Genomic DNA, 18,183 nt, shown 5'->3' with positions numbered 1-18,183 from the left:
GTCCACCACCATATTTTCGCGTGGCTTCTCCACCGAATAAAACTAAAACCCTAAGTAGAAATGGAAAAACAAACGGCATGGTTAACCCCAAAATATAGGAGTTTGTCACCATCTTCGATTTCTCCATTGTAGCCAATCATTTCTCCATTAAAAGTTTCAAATTTCAGGGATGGAAGAGAGATAATGGATTAATGGATGTCAAATGTGACGGAGAGGTAAGGTGATGAAGGCCCTATTCTTTTGAGCTTTTGGCAGAGTAGAGTAGGTGTCAGCAGAGCAGATTGAGTCAGCATAGCAAGGCTTAATGAGCAGAGCAGATTTCAACAGAACATCTTTGAAAAAAACATTGCCGAATTCTCTTTAATTAATTTTGCTTATTGACAAAATTACGTTATCACCCTTATCAAAACGGAGTACTTGAGTACTCCTTTACCCATAGATACCTTTACCGCTTTACGTCAATCACGAATATAAACTTGAATTTTCTTTTTACTCGTACTACGTTAAAACCCTGAACCTCATCCAAGTTTCGCCTCCACCAAAATCCTGAAAAAATGGGGGCACTCACACTCCGATTACCTTCTCTTTCCTCCATTTTCATCCCATCTTCTTTCTCCTCTCGCTCGACAGCAATCCTCCGCCGCCGCAACCACCACCACCATCTTCAACCCACCATCAGATTCTGCACCAGAAGTGCATCATCAGCAGAGACATCCGCTTCAACACCCACTTCCACCACCAAGCCTAAATCCCAAGACAAAGTAATCACCCCACGTTCTCAGGACTTCAATGCTTGGTACCTTGACATTATTTATCATGCCGAGCTTTCCGATTACGGCCCTGTTCGTGGTACCATGGTTATTCGCCCTTATGGTTATGCTATCTGGGAATCCATTCAGGTACTCTTTCTTTTATTTTACCGGGTTTTGATATCATGTCTTGGGTACCACTCTTCGAGACTTCAACCAACTAAGCTAATTGGTATTTACCATTTGGGTTGATTGTTATTTTTGTGTGGTTGACATTGTACCTGTTGTAATTTGAATTGTTACTTTTTCGTTTTCTTTTATTGGGTTTTGATATCATGTCTTGGGTACCACTCTTCGCGACTTTAACCAACTAAGTTAAGCTAATTGCCATTCGCCGTTTGGGTTGATTATTATTTTTGGGTGGTTGACATTGTACCAGTTGTAATTTGAATTATTACTTTGAATTTTTTCTTTTTCTTCTATTGGGTTTTGATCTCGTGTCTTGGGTACCACTGTTCGCGACTTTACCAACTAAGCTACTTGGCATTCACCATTTGGGTTGATTATATTTTTTGGGTGTTTGACATTGTACCTGTTGTAATTTGAGTTTGTTACTTTGAATTTTATGTTGTTTGATTAATTATTGATATGTTTGGTTAATTGGGTATTTGTAGGATTATTTGAATGTTAAGTTCAAGGAAACTGGTCACAGCAATATGTACTTCCCACAGGTACCAGTGTTCTTCCCTAATTGTCTTGTATATTTGATTATTTTTTTTAGTTTTATGCAGTTCAGTTATGTTGTTTGTGTAATTGCTTTTTAGTGGATGTTCTAATTTTACAATGGTGAATTTTAGTTGGAATTATGTGTCTCCTGATTGCTTTGGTTGTTTTATACTTTAATAACACATAAATTTGTATATTTGCATAGAAGTTCGAGTTCATTTAGGGAGTGTGATTGACTTGTCTCATTTGAGTCCATTGTTGATAGCTGATTGCATGAAATCGTTAATCTTGGTGGTATATGATTAATTGGTGTCTATCAAACGTAACACACTTAAATACTTAGTACTTCATATCAACAGTTTTTCATCATGGAAAAGTAACAGTTGGTTAACATCTCCAAATTAAGGTTCTATTTAGCTCATCTTATAAAATAAGAGGGCGTTTAGCATGGGGTAATAAGAAAAGGGAAAGGAAATCATAGGATATAATAAGTTGCAATTAGTAGAAATCAGTTATAGTTAGTGAAAATCGGTTTCATGCAATATGTAATACAGCGAACTAGTAAAAAAATACTCCATATCTAATAAGTAAAAAATAGTTCTATTAAAAAAAAACAGTTTTAATCAGTAAATACCGGTAACCTCATGTAGTAATGAATAATGTAATTAAATCAGTTCTAATTTGTTAAAATAAGTTTCAATTTGTAGCATTCAGTTTTAATCATAAAAAATTGGTAACTTCCTATAGTATATACTACTTCAAATTAGTAAAAAGTAGCTATAATACATGAATACTTACCAGTAATATTCAGTTTTAGTTACTAATAGGGCTATGCAAAAATCTGGAAAACCAAAATCCAATCCGTAAACCGAAAAAAGGAACCAACAATGTGGGTATTCGATATGAAATAGTTGGGTTAGGATCAGATTTTTTGAATACATAAAAATCCCGAAGGGTACGGAGTCCTGACAGAAAACTCATAAGGAATTACTTACTCATTTAATGAAGTTTTTTTTACTTTCCCTCTTCTTTTTACTTTTCAGCTTTTCACTTTCACTTTCCCTTCCATTTATTCTAGGTAAAACCAAATTCCCAAACATCATATTGACTAAGTGACTAACTATGATGCATGTGTACCTCACTTGATCATCGTACCCGTACTAAACACGCTGTACACACCCGTACCCTTATGAGTACCAAGTACTTTTGTATATTATTTATATTTTTTTATTCTCATTTTTTTAACAAACTTTTCGCATAATTTATTTATTTTGATGATTTTTAATATAATTTTTTCATCTTATATGAATGCTAGAAGTAAAATTTATCAAATTTCGTAAAAGAACATATTATATAATACTGAATTAACCATACCCGTATCCTTTATATTTTAAACTAGCGTAGTACATATCTGTACCCGATTCTGTACCCATCCTTGTGCAACATAGGTGACTAGTCTAATGTATTTGCAAGAGAGAGATAGAAAGACAATAAAAAAACAACCCTAGTTGCCTACTGATTATTGTGACTTAGTACAGTGCTGCTTGCTACTGCCTAGTTGCCTAATGCCTCTATCTTGCATCTTCTTTATAATTATTATTATTTATTAATTATTATTATTTTATTGTATGTTATTTCCCCATTGTTTTATTGTACTACTATTAAGGATTTGAGATATCAAATGTTATATGTTTAAGACCCTTTTTATTGGTGGATATATGTAGATTTCAGTTTAAACTTTTGGTGCCTATATAATATTTAAGTAAATCTGTGAATTAGATCGAGTCATTATCTGATCAAACCGATCTGAAAAAACTTGATATCCAAATAAGTAGGTGCTGAAAGTTTTGGATAGAGTTTAGTCTTGACAAATTTGCATCACGAAAATAAATAATATATGAAATAAATTTCTAGTTGATAACTGAACTCGAATTCAGGTGAACTAAACAGGCCTAAGAAAAGTTTGTTGGTAAACTAGAGTTGATATGTTCAAGATAAACTACTAATGAAGGATAAGGTATTTATGTAAATATAGCTCTTTTAGTTTCGTGCTTGTCTGTTTAGTATCTCTTACTTGTGAGATACACGAGCTATGCAGTATATTGAAGAAGAGGGTACTTTAATATATTTATTTTCATAATGTAAATTTCATAAAAAAAAGTAGGAAAAATTACATTAAATAATCCAACCTTTGCCGCATTCTCCCAAAATAAACCAACCTTTGGAGTATTCCACAATAATCTAACCTTTATACCCCTTCTTCCCAAAATGAACCCAAATGACCGGTTACCTAAATAACTGGTCATCCCTTTCCCTCTCCTTCCTCCCACCATTTGCCATCATCTTCCTCCATTACCACCACCCAAAGCTCCACCTCCATTTTATCTTCCTATTTTTTCTTTGGAAGTCACCACCCATCCCACCACCACCTTCACCAGACCGCCCCAAACAACACTACTCCCTCAATTTACAACCGAAACAATTAATGGCAGCAACAACTTCAATTTTCTACCACCGTACCAACCTCCAGCCACTTCGCATCCACCACACGACCAAAATCTCCCCGGCTACTCCCTCACGCACCAAACCCGAAATCACCACCTCACAAAACCATAACAGCAACACCCCATCCACAACACCACCAACGCAACAACCCCTCACCATCGTAATCTAGCTAGAGATTCGTGGTGGCTGGAGGTGTGTTTGGTGGTGGTTGGAGGTTTGTGGTGGTTGGAGCTGGAGGTTTGTGGTGGCTAGAGGTGTTGTTGGTGGGTAAGTTAAAGGGGAGGTGAGGTGGTAATGGAGGAAGGCCATGGAAGGGAAAGGAGAAAGAAAGAAGGATGGTGGTGATTGGGGAAGAGAGAGAAAGAAGAAACCAGTAGAGGGGTGGGTTTTTTTTTTTTTTTTTTTTAAATTTTTAATTTTTTTTAAACTTTTTTTACAACTCAAAATTTAAAAAAAAAATAAAAAAAAAACAAAAAACCAATCATGAAGTGCCACGTAGCACATATAACCGGTTGTATCAGATAGGTGACCTGCAGGTGTGATATGGGAAGAAGGGGTGTAAAGGTTGGATTATTCTAGAATAATCCAAAGGTTGGTTTATTTTGGGAGAACGGGGCAAAGGTTGGATTATTTAAAGTAATTTTTCCAAAAAAGTAGTATTAGTAACTTTTTAGAATTCATAGACACCAAGGGTTGTCACACTTGCACAAGAAGAGCGCAAAGCTTGTTACTCAAAGCAGCTAGGTATAATAAATTTTTATTTTGAAACACCAATGGTTTCTCATTTTTTGGAGATTAATTTTCATCCAATTTAAGGGATTTTGTTGCAAAAGTTTGAAGGAAATGTTTATACGTCGGGTTATGAATTGGGGGGAAATTTTATGGGAGAGATGGAAAGTGTGGGAAAGAGGGATGATTTTAAATTATAAATTGGGTTAGCGGGCTAGACTCCTTGGGAGTGGGGCCAGTGCAAAGGATAAGTAATCCCACCCCCTAGTTACCCCTAGTGGGGTTGATCTCACAACCTCATGGTTGTGAGATACAATCCTTACCGCTAGACAAGTACTACTTGGTTAAAAGTAGAGCTATTGGCTGGGAGTCTTTGTGGGATAGAATGGTGTATGTTAATTAACTTTAATGTTTGTCTAGGGTGTTCATGTTGTAAAGTGAGATAGCTTTGATTTTTTTTTTTTTTTAAGGACTCTGTCCTATATTGGTGTATAGTCTGTACACTCTATTATCATTCTCAAAAATTCTATTTACCTTTTGGAGTTACATGGAGCATTCCCAATATAAATGAAATGCTGTCAAACTGAATGAAATCTCAGGAGATATCATATTATGATTTGGGCATTATATGTTTTCAAGTGTTGCTTGAGTTTGCAATATATCTGTCTCTCCCCCTCTCTTTTTTCTCCTTTTTTTTTCTAAGTTATTTGTCTGACACCATTTTTTCTTAAACCTTTTTGCAGTTTATACCGTATTCATTTATAGAGAAAGAAGCTAGTCATGTTGAAGGTTTTAGTCCAGAATTAGCTGTTGTCACTATTGGTGGAGGAAAGGAACTTGAAGAAAAACTTGTGGTACTATTATGAATGACAATTTCATTATTTATGCTTTTGACATTGCTTAATTTAAGTTTTTTTTTTTTTTTTTTTTCCTTCTTTTTTTTGGCATCAATGTTGGTAAACTGAGTCTTGGCTTTGATTGTTGTACTTGTTGAGGTTCTGGCAGGTTCGACCTACTAGTGAAACTATAGTAAACCATATGTTCACTCAATGGATCCAAAGTCATCGTGATCTTCCTTTAATGATTAACCAGGTGAGTTTACAATAAGCTAGGAACTTTGTATCTCTCCTTTTTCCCTTCTATCTATGTCTAAAAGTTTCATTTTTAGTGGGCAAATGTCACAAGATGGGAGATGCGCACAAAGCCATTTGTGAGGACTCTTGAATTTCTTTGGCAAGAAGGTCATACTGCTCATTCCACTCCAGAAGAGGCAGAGAAAGAGGTTTATTTTATTTTATAATTTATCTATATTAAGTTGTTAGATGTGATAAATGGCAATACTCTTAACTACTGGATAAATTTTTCTTGTTACAGGCCTTGCAGATGATTGATGTCTACACAAAGTTTGCTTATGAGCATGCTGCAATACCTGTAATTGCAGGCAGGAAATCAAAGGTAGAAACATTTGCTGGTGCTGATAGAACTTATACAATCGAGGCTATGATGGGTGACAGGAAAGCTCTACAAGCTGGCACTAGCCACAACCTTGGACAGAATTTCTCACGTGCATTTGGCACACAGGTTCAGCCTAGTGGCACTTATTGCTTGTATATGTTTAATCTGAAATGATGCTGCTGGTTGAATGAAGGATTTGAACATTTATATATGCAGTTTACTTATGAGAATGGGCAAAGGCAACATGTGTGGCAGACTTCATGGGCTATAAGCACACGTTTTGTGGGTGGTATAATCATGACTCATGGTGATGATGCTGGTTTAATGCTTCCTCCAAGGGTTGCTCCTATACAGGTAACTTGTTGTATTTTCCAACTACTCTTTTATAAAATGAATGTGTGACATCTTGGCATGAACTTAGTGGCTGCATTTCAAGAAGTATGTCATCATGCAGCAAAGAATATTGTATTTTTTTTGTAACAAATGGAAAAATAAAAGATGGGACAACTAGAAAGGGAATCTGATTGCTTACAGAGTCAACAAATTGCGCTTGCCAGATTTATCTAAAGCTTGAATTTGTGTTACTGTAGGCAAAAAGTTCTCCTTCAACAACTACCTTATTTTAGTTATATTATTTTTTAGGAAAACTGATTAAATGAAATGATTTTTTTCCATTAAAATCAATACAAACACACATCTTCTGATCTAGAAAGTTTGTCTCACTTACTGTAATCGTGGAAAGCTTCAGATAAGTGATTGGATGTGAGACAAGATGAATAATGAGAGATGGAGTAAAAGGTGAGTGGGGGTGAGAAATTATGTATAAAGTTAACAAAAATGAGTGGAAAGGTGTAAATAGTTGTCTAGTAAGGTAAGTTTCTGAAACACCCCAAATGAAAAATAAGTTAAACTTTTAGGATCGGAGAGAGTATTTTCAGTTTAAGGTTGAGATTGTATGAAAAACAACTTGCCTCTCACCTAGAAAATGAAGAACAAAGATATGAAATTTGAAAGGGAGAACAAAGAGACCTTAAACGTTATTCTGGTTTGATGGAATGTCATCCTTGGAGTAAAATGCGTGTACTTTTTGACTTACTCATTAAATAGTATAGGACTATAGGTTATATGTGTAGATTATGTACAACTTATAGTTTCGATCATGAGTTGTCTTCTCTATAGTTCAAGTTATGTTGAGTAATTTTCTGTTTATTTTGGTGTAGTTTAATTCCTGATTTCGTGTTATATTGTTTATATGCCCTTTCAGGTTGTGATTGTACCCATTTGGAAAAAGGAAGAAGAGAAATTAGGAGTTCTTGATGCTGGCATTTCTACTTATGAAGCCTTGAAAAGTGCTGGGATTAAAGTTAAATTTGACGACTCTGAGCAGCAAACCCCTGGATGGAAATTTAACTTTTGGGAAATGAAGGTGTGAGTTCACTCTTGATCATTGTCATGAGGCTTATTTCTGGCATCCCAGCACTTTGTTTTTCACCATATAATTCTCTGTATGCTTTATCATGTAATTGTTACTGCTTTTATCTTTCCATTATACTGCTTTGCTTTCTCAAATCACTGGTAGTCTAGACATTTAAGCATCATGCCATATTTATACCATTTTTAGATTTCTGTGGCATCATATTTAGGTATTTAACAACATAGCTCATGTGATGAATTAGTGTGAAATTTTTTCCTCATGTACAACTTCATTTTTTTTAAATGGTGACATCTATTAACCTTGGATGTTGAATTGGTAAGGTTCATATTACATCCTATTAGATCTTTCCCTACATAAGCAGTGCTTTCATACTAAATTAGTAATTAGGAGTGAATTGTCAAACAATTGGTGATGCTGGAATCAAATATTAATAAACAATGGAACATACTTGTGATAAACACTATAAGATCTTTTTCCCTACATACGCAGTGCTTTCATATGAAATTAAGAATTAGGAGTGAATTGTCATAACAATTGGTGATGCTGGAATCAAATATCAATAAACAATGAAACAGACTTGTGACAAATACATCTCCCATACTCCCTTATTGCTGATCAAAATGAATTCTGGTTAAGGCCAAAGGTTCAACATATTCTATATGCCATTACAATTCTGATGCTTTGTTGGCCTACTACAATATAAGCTATATTTACACCATGAAACTGCTGGGATGCAGCCATGACTTGGTTCTGATTCTTTGTTAGGTAGTAGTTGCTGAAGTTTTTGATATAAATGATACCCTGGTTGTGACTGTTGTTTTTTTGCAAATTTCATTGGTTTTTTTAATTTTTATTTTATTATCATTTTTTACTTTTCCTTGAGTATACTAGTTTTTGGATGCATCTTTGTTGAGAATGGGATAACTCAGAGCATCTTAGATACGATTACATCTTCTTTCAAAATTTATTTGACAGGGAGTTCCTGTAAGAATAGAAATTGGTCCACGTGATGTTTTGAATAAGAGTGTGGTCATATCAAGAAGAGATATTCCTGGTAAACAAGGAAAAGTATTTGGAGTATCCATGGAACCTGATGTTCTGGTTTCTTATGTAAAAGACAAGTTGGATGAAGTACAGGCATCATTGTTGAGTATGGCAACATCATTCCGTGATAGGTATACTCCTTTGCTTTATTTGTGATTCTTCAGCTAGTTGTAGATGCATATTCTTATCTTTAAAACTGGATCATGATACTTTTCTTTTGATAGTGGTAAATTGTGGTGAATTATATTGTGAACTGTGCATTCTGTTTTTGGGCTGCTTTGTGCACAGTTATGCGCTATGTCATTATGCTAGTGTGACTATTAATTTGACATCCCATTCTATGTTTATTGTTAGGTATGTAAAAAAAAAAAATAAAAAAAAAACACTTATAAGAAGATAACTTATTGAATAATAAAAGATGATAAAGATGAGACCCAACAACAAACAACCTAGTACAAATACTACGATTCCTACCTTGGGTAGAATTTTGTGAAACTGCTAGAGAGACTGTCCTGAAAGACCCTTGAAAAACCTTTTAGATAAAGATGGGGAGACTATGGACCTGAAATTTTGCACAGTATGGCTTTAAAAACCAGATTACTAGAATGCCATGATTGCTGTCTTTTCCTATTAGTCAAAAATCCCAACTTCCTATTCCAGTCTGGTGGCACCCACCCCCAAATGGATCCTTAGAGACTCATATACTTTAGTTGTTCCTTCATAACCTTGACAAAAGTTGCAGTGTTTTGATATGGTAGGAGGCTTTGGTGCTAGCAATATGTGTTCATTTGCTTGCTTGCTTATCACCACCGTATTTTGTCTTCATTCAATTAAGGTCCTTCTCTCTTAGCAAGTTATTTGGGACATAAAACTTCTGGGTGAAGCAGAAGCCTTTACTTGGACAGTTCTTAACATAATTAAGGTATCCTTTACTGGCTTTAAAATCATTTGTGGGTTACATGTAGTGGGTAGACTATGGCATAGTCCAGGTTTTGAACTTGTTCTCTTCGCCAGAAATAAGGTGTTGTGGTATAACTTTATTAATCTTTCTGATTCAGTTTTGATCTCATCTGGTGTACTAGTTTGATTAAATTTTGACCGCATATTAAGAGAATATGTAAGAAAAAAATTATGAAGTGTGTTAGATTTGTCTCAAACTCTCAATGACTACTTTTCAACTATGTGAATATTTTAATTTATTACTAATGTGTATTTAAAGATACATAGCTATAAGCAAACAGATATCAATATATTATCTGGTTTGATCTAATGTTATCTGGTCTGATTTTGACTAGATAAAGTAATTAGTTTTTAAAAAAGATTAAAGAGAACAGATTCTATAGGAAAAATTGAACGATGTTGTTTGATTGGTCATTACCTGATGATGAGCCTCTTCCAAAAGCTGATTATTTAGAAGACTTCAAATAAAATTAGTAACGTAGCATAAAGTGGATTTTTGTTGTACAACATGAAGCTGTTCACAATATCAGATATTGTCTTATATTCTTGTAATAATGTCAGTTCCCAAACTGTAAAGAACTAATTTTCTGATATGTTCTTTCCTCGTAAATTGCCCTCTTAAAAGGCCTACCAAAATTGATAGAGTATGATTACATCATAAATACTAAGTGGGAAAGTGTATTAACAAGGTCCTTTTTTCTCTTTCTAATTAGAAATGAGATTACTCTTACCTGTCCCAACTTTGTAGTGCCTGTAAAAATTTCTCAATGTCACAATATGATCTGTGACTTTAATGCATTGAGTACTTACATGAAGCAGTCTACACTGTAGTTGATCGAGGGTGGATTAATGCAACATAAGAATAATCAATTGTGAATGTATTTAGTATTAACTGTTTTTTCCTTAAATTTTTTGAAATTCCTATGGGGGATATAAGAATGGAGTGGAGTATGTATGATGGTAGGAAGTCTGAATACGGCAGGATACAAGCTGTTGTTGATCAGAAATTGTTACAATTGTTCAGAAGGGGTTGTTTACTTACCTGCTTATAAAGGATAACTTGAAGATTATAAAAAAAATATCGGCATTAAATGTTGTTGAGGTATGCTCCATAACCAGTTGGGATTTCTTTCTTCAATTGGGCCCACGTATATTCGCCTCATATATCTTGCCAATTGACCCCAGTACTGCAGTATGGCCTAGTATTTTAGGTGTAATTAATAAATTTATCAAGTTTGTTCCTCTTCCTTTCTCTTCTCCTTGCTTCTCATGCCAGCACACTTTTGGTGCAGACCCACGGGAAGTCCCTGATTTTGCCAACCCATTACTGTTTACCCTGTTTTTAATGGTTGATATGATAGACCAGCTGGAAGTCACTGATAATTTGATGATGGGGTCTTTGGATCCATAGACCCCATTGCTATGTGCAGAAGTTGCTGGCAATAGTGCTAAGTTAAAATTTCCCCAAGTCGTATTAGTAAAAATTCCAGCATCCCTTATACAGCCATGTTTACCGACGTTGTGGAACAGCTCCAAATCTGAAAATCTGTGTTTAGTCCATCAAATTTTGGGCTAGGGAGAGGGTTGGCCTGGAAATGTGCTGGAGGAGAAATGGGGAAGAGGGGTGATGTGGGTCAGCATGCATTGGTATGTGATATCAACTTTAAGGAGATTCATACATCAATGGTCTGTGTGAGAGCTTGTCCCATCTCTAGAATTCAAAAATAGTATTACGTTAGTTGAAGATTACCAGGCATTACTTACTTGAGATAAGGATTCTACTTGTGTGTCATATGGCTGTTTTATGGAAATATGCATGGTTCTCATTTTGTAATGCAGAAAGGTAGTCTTTAGTTGTACCTCTCTATGTTGGTTGTATCGAGTGCCTTTTTAAATTTTTTTTTCAATATGTTAACTGACTAAAATTATATTTGGCAGTAACATTGTGGATGTGACATCATATGAAGAGCTTAAAGCGGCAATATCTGATGGAAAGTGGGCAAGGGGTCCTTGGTCTGGCAGGTCTTCTTCTTCTCCGCCTTTCTTTCTCCTACCATCTCTCATTTCTTACTTAAGAAGCTGATGTTTAGAGCAAGAGTTTGAAATCGTTTCCTTTCTTTACTATGTGAACATTATGTATCTGTTTAATATAATTTGTTTTTCTCATTGCTTTGTACAGTGATGAGGATGAGTTGAAAGTAAAAGAAGAAACCGGGGCAACAATTAGATGTTTCCCTTTTGAACAACCTCAAGGGACAAAAACTTGCTTGATGACAGGAGGTCCTGCTGAGGAAGTCGCAATTTTTGCAAAATCATACTAGCCAGAGGTTTTTATGAACAACCTCAAGGGACAAAATCATACTCTAATGCAAAGGGAGTTTTGCTTTGGCATCATATTTTGGTTGCAAATTGTTCTAAGATGCGATTTTTTATGAAGCAGATGTTTAGGAACAACAGATATGATTAGTTCTTTCGCTCCAAATCGAGAATACATGGCATACATTATTGTACATTTACCTTCATATACTGTTTGATGTGAGAGATTTTATCTTTTCAAAAAAAAAAAAAATAAAAAATTGTGAGAGATTTTATAGGCGAGTGAATTGTAGTAATATTCTTCGTTTCCAACTTGTAGACTTTTTGGTCCAAGGTTTACTATACATTCAATTTGTCATGATTCAATTCATTGTGTTGCTCCTAAATTTTGAATAAAATGTGGCTTGGTCTTGCAATAAATTGCTCGTCTTAATTTTTTAAAACTAGAGTTTATCAGGTTTCGATACTAGATAGCAAATTACAGTGTTTTTATTCTTCCTTTTGGATAACTTTCACACTTCTTTTAATCACAACATCAACCTGTGGTAGTCCTCAACCAAATAGCAGCTGTGTATTATTTTGCTGGAGAAATGACCTCTTTAAGTCAAATAAAATGGGAGATGAAGCTTTGTACCAGTAAGAGGAGCATCCAATGCATACTGGGAGAGGAGTAGGCTGCTGCTATCCATTCAGCCAGCTCGTCTAGAAGCGACATCTTCCTCCTACCCTGATAGGCCTGATTCTATTCAAGTTAGGCAAAACCATAAGGTCTAGTCAGAGCTGCCTAGTTTTTATTGTTCAACTTTTCCGATAGTAAGAATTGCTACGGTTGTAGTACTCGTTAAGCTCTTAAAAGAAAAAAAAAACAGAAACTCTATCCTTAAGCTTCGCATACAGTTGATGGAATTGTAATTAATTCAAATCAGTAAATTCATTCCCTAAAGCCTGACCGAAATTCTCAAAGTTGCACCTGTTGTTCCTGAAGTTATTAGATTGAGTTCTTTCGTTCTACGTGGGTTTGACTTGTCATCCTCGAATATCACTGCAGCCATCTACGGATCTACCACTAGTAGCCACCGTAACAGCCTCCCAGAACATCCATAACCAGTTAACCACCCACCTTTTATCACCAAAACAGCCCAAAATGAGACTCAGAAAATCTATCACTAATTATTTTTGTCATTGATGAGACAATAACAAAGTAAGCACTTATAATTTTAGACCTCATTTCAGTATAAACATTGTACCAACAACATGATATGAGGTCTAAAAATACCAATGAACATTTGTTGTCAAAATTGACGAGCAATTATTGATTTTGTTCGCCTCGACAGGTTTCCCGTTCTGTAGAAATTTGTAATATTTTCACTATAAGCGATAAGTCTGTTTGCAAATACAATCGGAATTTTGTATTGTAATTGTATGGTCATTTCAAAAATTTGCATACAAGAAACCGAAATGTACTTGTATAATGATCAATTGAACAATGTAAGATACATAAAAATAAAAACAAATCAACAAACATACTAGGAATTGTATATGATTCAATCTGAACGTTTCTTTGAATGGCAAACACATATGTAATCCTAAATGTGTAAAATGTAATTTTCTTATGAACATTGAAGTGATGATTTAACCATTACATGCAACAAGTGATGTAAAAACTAATAGAAAGTCTTAGTTAATACAAGCTTAATGGATCAAACTTAAGTGGAAAGAAAAAAAAAGGTTGGTGTTTTAAGTTAAATTACGGGTAAAGGTTTGTAGGTTGTTTTGGAAATGGTTAAGGAACGTTTTATAGAGGAAAGAAGGGTTAGTTTGTAAGGATTACTCACTTAAAAAAACAAGATATGTAGGCAAGGATTACTCACTTAAACCCACTACTTGTTTAATTTGCATGGAAGGAAAACTCACTTAACCACTCAAATTCGTCAAGTTAAACTTGGCAACAAAACGATTTATCTTAGCAACAAGAATAAATAGTTTTTAAGGAGAAAACTTTCTTAATTCATATATCATAATCTGCCATACACTTATATTTCATAAGCTTAAATAAAGAAAACAAACTAATACTAAACTATACGCATTAAACAAGCTTAATGTGTGTTTATTGTAACTAAACATGAAAGCTAAAACCTAGCCTAGAATCACGCCTAAGCTAAACAGATTTTCTTAACTGATTTTAGGCTTTAATCACCCTTAATTAACCTCTTAAAAACTGCTGAAAAAAAGGCTTAAAAACAGCCATAAAGAACCAGCAAAAACGTGGAGTAACCTCCCCTTGATTCATGCCTTTCTTCATGCTAAATGTTTATGACTTGCAATGAAGTTTCTCCTTGCTTCAAGGACTCCTTTTCCTATGCCTAAGGCTGTTCAAAACGTGCCTAGGATGCCCATTAACATTCATAACCAGAATGTAAACAAGTAAACCCTTGGTTAGCAAGAAACGGTCCATGCGCACAAAACGTATCTAACACTTGATCTTCAAATGACTTAGCAAGAATGATTTCTTTGTGAATTGGACTTGTAGGATGATCATGCTTGATTGGACTAATGGACTCGTCATGATTTGCATCAACAAGTTCAAATTAAAGTTTACAATTTTTGCAAACATTTATTTGTCACACCTCAAAAGAATAATATATAATTTGCTGACAGTTTTTCTCACCATTACAACAAATTTTTATAGCAGCTATTGTACCACCTTAGGTGACACTCCATCTTAGAGAAGGCATTCGCCTTATAATCACTGAATGTAGAGCTCAACAAGTTCATCCAAGGACTCATAAGCGTCGAGATTAGGATCACCATTTTCAAGCATCCATAGAAGATGATAAAAAAGAACTACTTCACACTTAATGTTGATGCTACGATCCCCTGGACTTTGCTTCGACTTTTCAATTAGAGCATTCAACAAAGGGTGAGTCAAGTACTTGGAATCGATCACATACCGCCTCCTCGAACTCCCTACATAGATAGTCTCTCCATTGTCATCACAATGATGCTGTCGGCGGTCTCCTACCTTCGAACATTCTTTAGTTGAGTTGGATCTTAGACTAGTATAGGAGGATGATGTTTTCAATTGCCTTGATAAACTCTTGCATTTTCTTAACATCAAATGAAGCTTTTTCATCTTATTTTTATTGATGCTATGAATGGATATATTGAATGAATTTGAAACCATAGAAAGAGACTACAATAATGAATTAATGAAGGTTACTTAAGATACACTCACATTGGTGCCAATTTGTAATAGGAAATTCACTCCCCCCCCCCTTTTTTTTTGTTGTACCTTTTATTTTATTTTCATTTTTTTAGTTGGGTGGGAATAATGAAGTTGTTGGCTTTTATTCCATGAAAGTGGGAACAATATCTAGCCAAAAAATCTATAATGACAAAATTATGCTTTCTCTTCATTTTCAGATTATTAGTACTACTTACTATTACATATTAGTTTCACAGTATCACATATACTGTATGAAGATGGAGCATACATACCTTCCTATCTTACTTTGTTGGGGTGGAAAATTGACACGTGTGTGTGGCGAAAAAAGTAGAATTAGAGTGGTTTTAGGGTGAAAGTAAAAGATGGTTACACGCCGAGCCATTCAGGCCTATTTGCCGTGTCAACGAGTCTCGTGCTCAAACATGTTGTGCTTGAAATGGACCAAAATTAAGTTAGGGCCTATACACGGCTTGCCCACGTGCCAACGCTCATCATGCTCATGTCAGACTCGTGCCAAATTTTGTAAATGATGTCTATGGACAACATGTAGAAAATTATTATCGATCTCATTTCACGTCGGGTTTACGAAGAGCTTGTGTCAGGCCTAAGCCCTAATTGTCAGCCTAATTCACACACAACACAACTCTAATGATACAAGTGTGATATAAATATGAATATAGGGTGATCTAACTTTTATTGAGGCATGAAGTTACCTTTTAGTAAATCATATAACTATGATTTATTAACAAAATAAATAAATTAGCAAATAAAGTGAAAGTGTAGCCAATAAAGAAAATGTCAATTTTTGTAGTAATAACATTATATGGAATTAGTATTATGTTATTGTTTATGGTAATGCTAGTTCCAGGCTATTACCAAAATAGTTAAAAGAAATTTGGATGTTAGTCAAGTCTTTATAAAACTTCCAAACCACTATAAAAGTTTAGCCAAAGTAAAAATTTATAGAAATTTTGTTGGCAATTTTTATTGTACCACCGTTGTACCACGGGCATGGTAAAACAAAGCAAAGCTGCTATTTCTTGACTGCTGAAAGATTAACCCAACTATTTGGGCAAGTGAAGTAGAATTGTCTTCCATGTCAATTTGCTTCCCAAATGCAAACAAATCATATCTTAAGAATGTAGGTAGAGTGTCACAATGCCACCAAAATTTAATCGTCGATTATATGCATAATTAGAAAGTTGTCGTGAAGTGTTGGATCACTCATACTTGACGATTCATGGTTGGATTTGGGAAAGTAATGAAAGCTTATCACCAACTTAACGTAATCTCTTCTTGCTTAAAAGGAAATGCATCTTCTATTTATTTTTTTAAGAAAGAGAAGAATAAGAATTGCATATATATAGAGCTGTCAATTCGGGTAAACGGGTCGGGTAAGTGTGGGTCGGGTCAACTCGGGTTGTGTCAATTCGATTTAATGTCATAACCTATGCAGGTCGGGTTGGGGTTGGGTCATGCTTGAGTCGGGTCACGTCGGGTCATAGATCTTATTGGGTTTGGGTCGAGTTTAGGTCGGGTCAATAACAGGTCGGGTTACATTCGGGTTTTCAAGGGTTAAAACGAGTTAGGGTCATTCTCGGGTTTGAGTCGGGTTCGGTTCAAATCAATATTTTGCGGGTTATAATCAGGTCGGATCATTTCCAAGTTGGGTCATTCTCGGGTTTAAGTCGGGTTCGGTTCAAGTCAATAATTTGCGGGTTACAATCAGGTCGGGTCATTTCCAAGTCGGGTCATATTCGGGTACAGGTTCAGGTCTCAAATATTGGGTTAATCTGGGTTTCGGGTTGATTTCAGGTCGGGTCATATCGGCTTCAAGTACATTTTTTGGGTCGGTTTGTTAACAGTTCATTTTTTGGGTCGGTTTGTTAATAGTTCAAGTCAGGTTCGATTCAAGTCAATAATTTATGTATTTTTAAGTTTGACTTTTTTTATACGTATTTGGTAAACCCGAGTTATTTTATTTGAAATTAATTAAACTTTTTTTTTTCTAAACTTATTATATTTGAAATTATCTAAACTTGTTTATTTATTATAAGTTCATATCCGAGTTAACGTTTTTTTTAATGGCATTTTTGTATTTTTTAATGGCATTATTGAACTTATCATACTAACTTGTTTGCACAACCACACAACTACACAAGTGACAACGTAACTATATAACTATACTTTGATCAATATACATAAGGTGGTCTAAATTGAATTTAAGGTGATTTGGAATCGGATCAGGTCAATAACAGGTTAGGTTGAGTTCGAAATGAGTCAGGAACAATTCGGGTTGAATTTGGGTCGGGTCAATAACAAGTCGTGTTGATTACGGGTCAGGTTAGTAACAAATCGGGTTGAATTTCGGGTCGGGTAAGTAATAGGTCGGGTAAAATTCAGGTCGGGTTAGTAACGGGTCTAGTTAAATTCGGGTCGGTTTAGTAACAGGCCAGGTTAAATTCTGGACGGGTTAGTAACAGGTCGGGTTAAATTCAGGTTTTGACGGGTTAAAACGAGTTAGGGTCAATTTCGATTCAGGTCGGGTTTGGTTCAGGTCAATAATTTACGGGTTTAGGTCGAGTTTGGAGTATATTCAGGTCGGGTCATCTCCAGGTCTGTTCATGCTCGGGTTCGGGTCTCAAATACTCGGTTTAACTCGGGTCTAGGGTTGGTTTCAGGTCGGGTCATATCGAGTTCGAGTCACCATTTTTCCAGGTTCAAACGGGTAGGTTAATAGTCGGGTTTAGATCGGGTCAACTTTTGACAGCTCTACATATATATAGCCTATTTCACTTTCTACGAAATGGAGCACATGTACCACACCAAATGTTCTCTCCGTACAAAATGATACAAACTATCGTTTAAAAAGTTTTCTATATATTTTCTCAATTCTATTTAATTGACATATTATTTTAGACACGGTTACAAATACGTATATTCAAATGTAAATATCCTCATTTACATATAAGGATTTTCATTAAAAAAAATAAATGATATAGAGAATATATATGTTGAAATGAATTTGACAAAATCTT

The 18,183-nt window shown here is 35.1% G+C and overlaps 1 protein-coding gene across 1 annotated transcript; it reads left to right on the top strand.

Moving 5' to 3' along the window:
* The first annotated feature begins 471 nt into the window (after positions 1-471).
* LOC110722383 (proline--tRNA ligase, chloroplastic/mitochondrial-like) lies at positions 472-12,339 on the top strand. The gene is made up of 11 exons (XM_021901648.1): positions 472-899; positions 1,424-1,480; positions 5,453-5,563; positions 5,715-5,801; positions 5,878-5,991; positions 6,084-6,290; positions 6,381-6,518; positions 7,429-7,590; positions 8,575-8,774; positions 11,542-11,625; positions 11,783-12,339. Exons 1-11 carry the CDS (start codon positions 555-557, stop codon positions 11,922-11,924), a joined length of 1,647 nt encoding a protein of 548 aa, XP_021757340.1. The 5' UTR covers positions 472-554; the 3' UTR covers positions 11,925-12,339.
* The last annotated feature ends 5,844 nt before the right edge of the window (positions 12,340-18,183 follow it).

This window comes from Chenopodium quinoa, unplaced genomic scaffold, assembly GCF_001683475.1.
Source record: "Chenopodium quinoa cultivar QQ74 unplaced genomic scaffold, ASM168347v1, whole genome shotgun sequence".
NCBI lineage: Eukaryota > Viridiplantae > Streptophyta > Magnoliopsida > Caryophyllales > Amaranthaceae > Chenopodium > Chenopodium quinoa.
Note: the sequence above shows the minus strand (reverse complement) of the source record. Positions and strands in the feature narration are given on the sequence as shown.

Bases quoted from the DNA above. Each gene is read 5' to 3' on its own strand.
- LOC110722383 (XM_021901648.1), top strand. From the start codon at position 555: ATGGGGGCACTCACACTCCGATTACCTTCTCTTTCCTCCATTTTCATC. The intron at 7,591-8,574 runs GTGTGAGTTCAC...TTTATTTGACAG, and splicing joins TTAACTTTTGGGAAATGAAG to GGAGTTCCTGTAAGAATAGA. The intron at 8,775-11,541 runs GTATACTCCTTT...TATATTTGGCAG, and splicing joins GCAACATCATTCCGTGATAG to TAACATTGTGGATGTGACAT.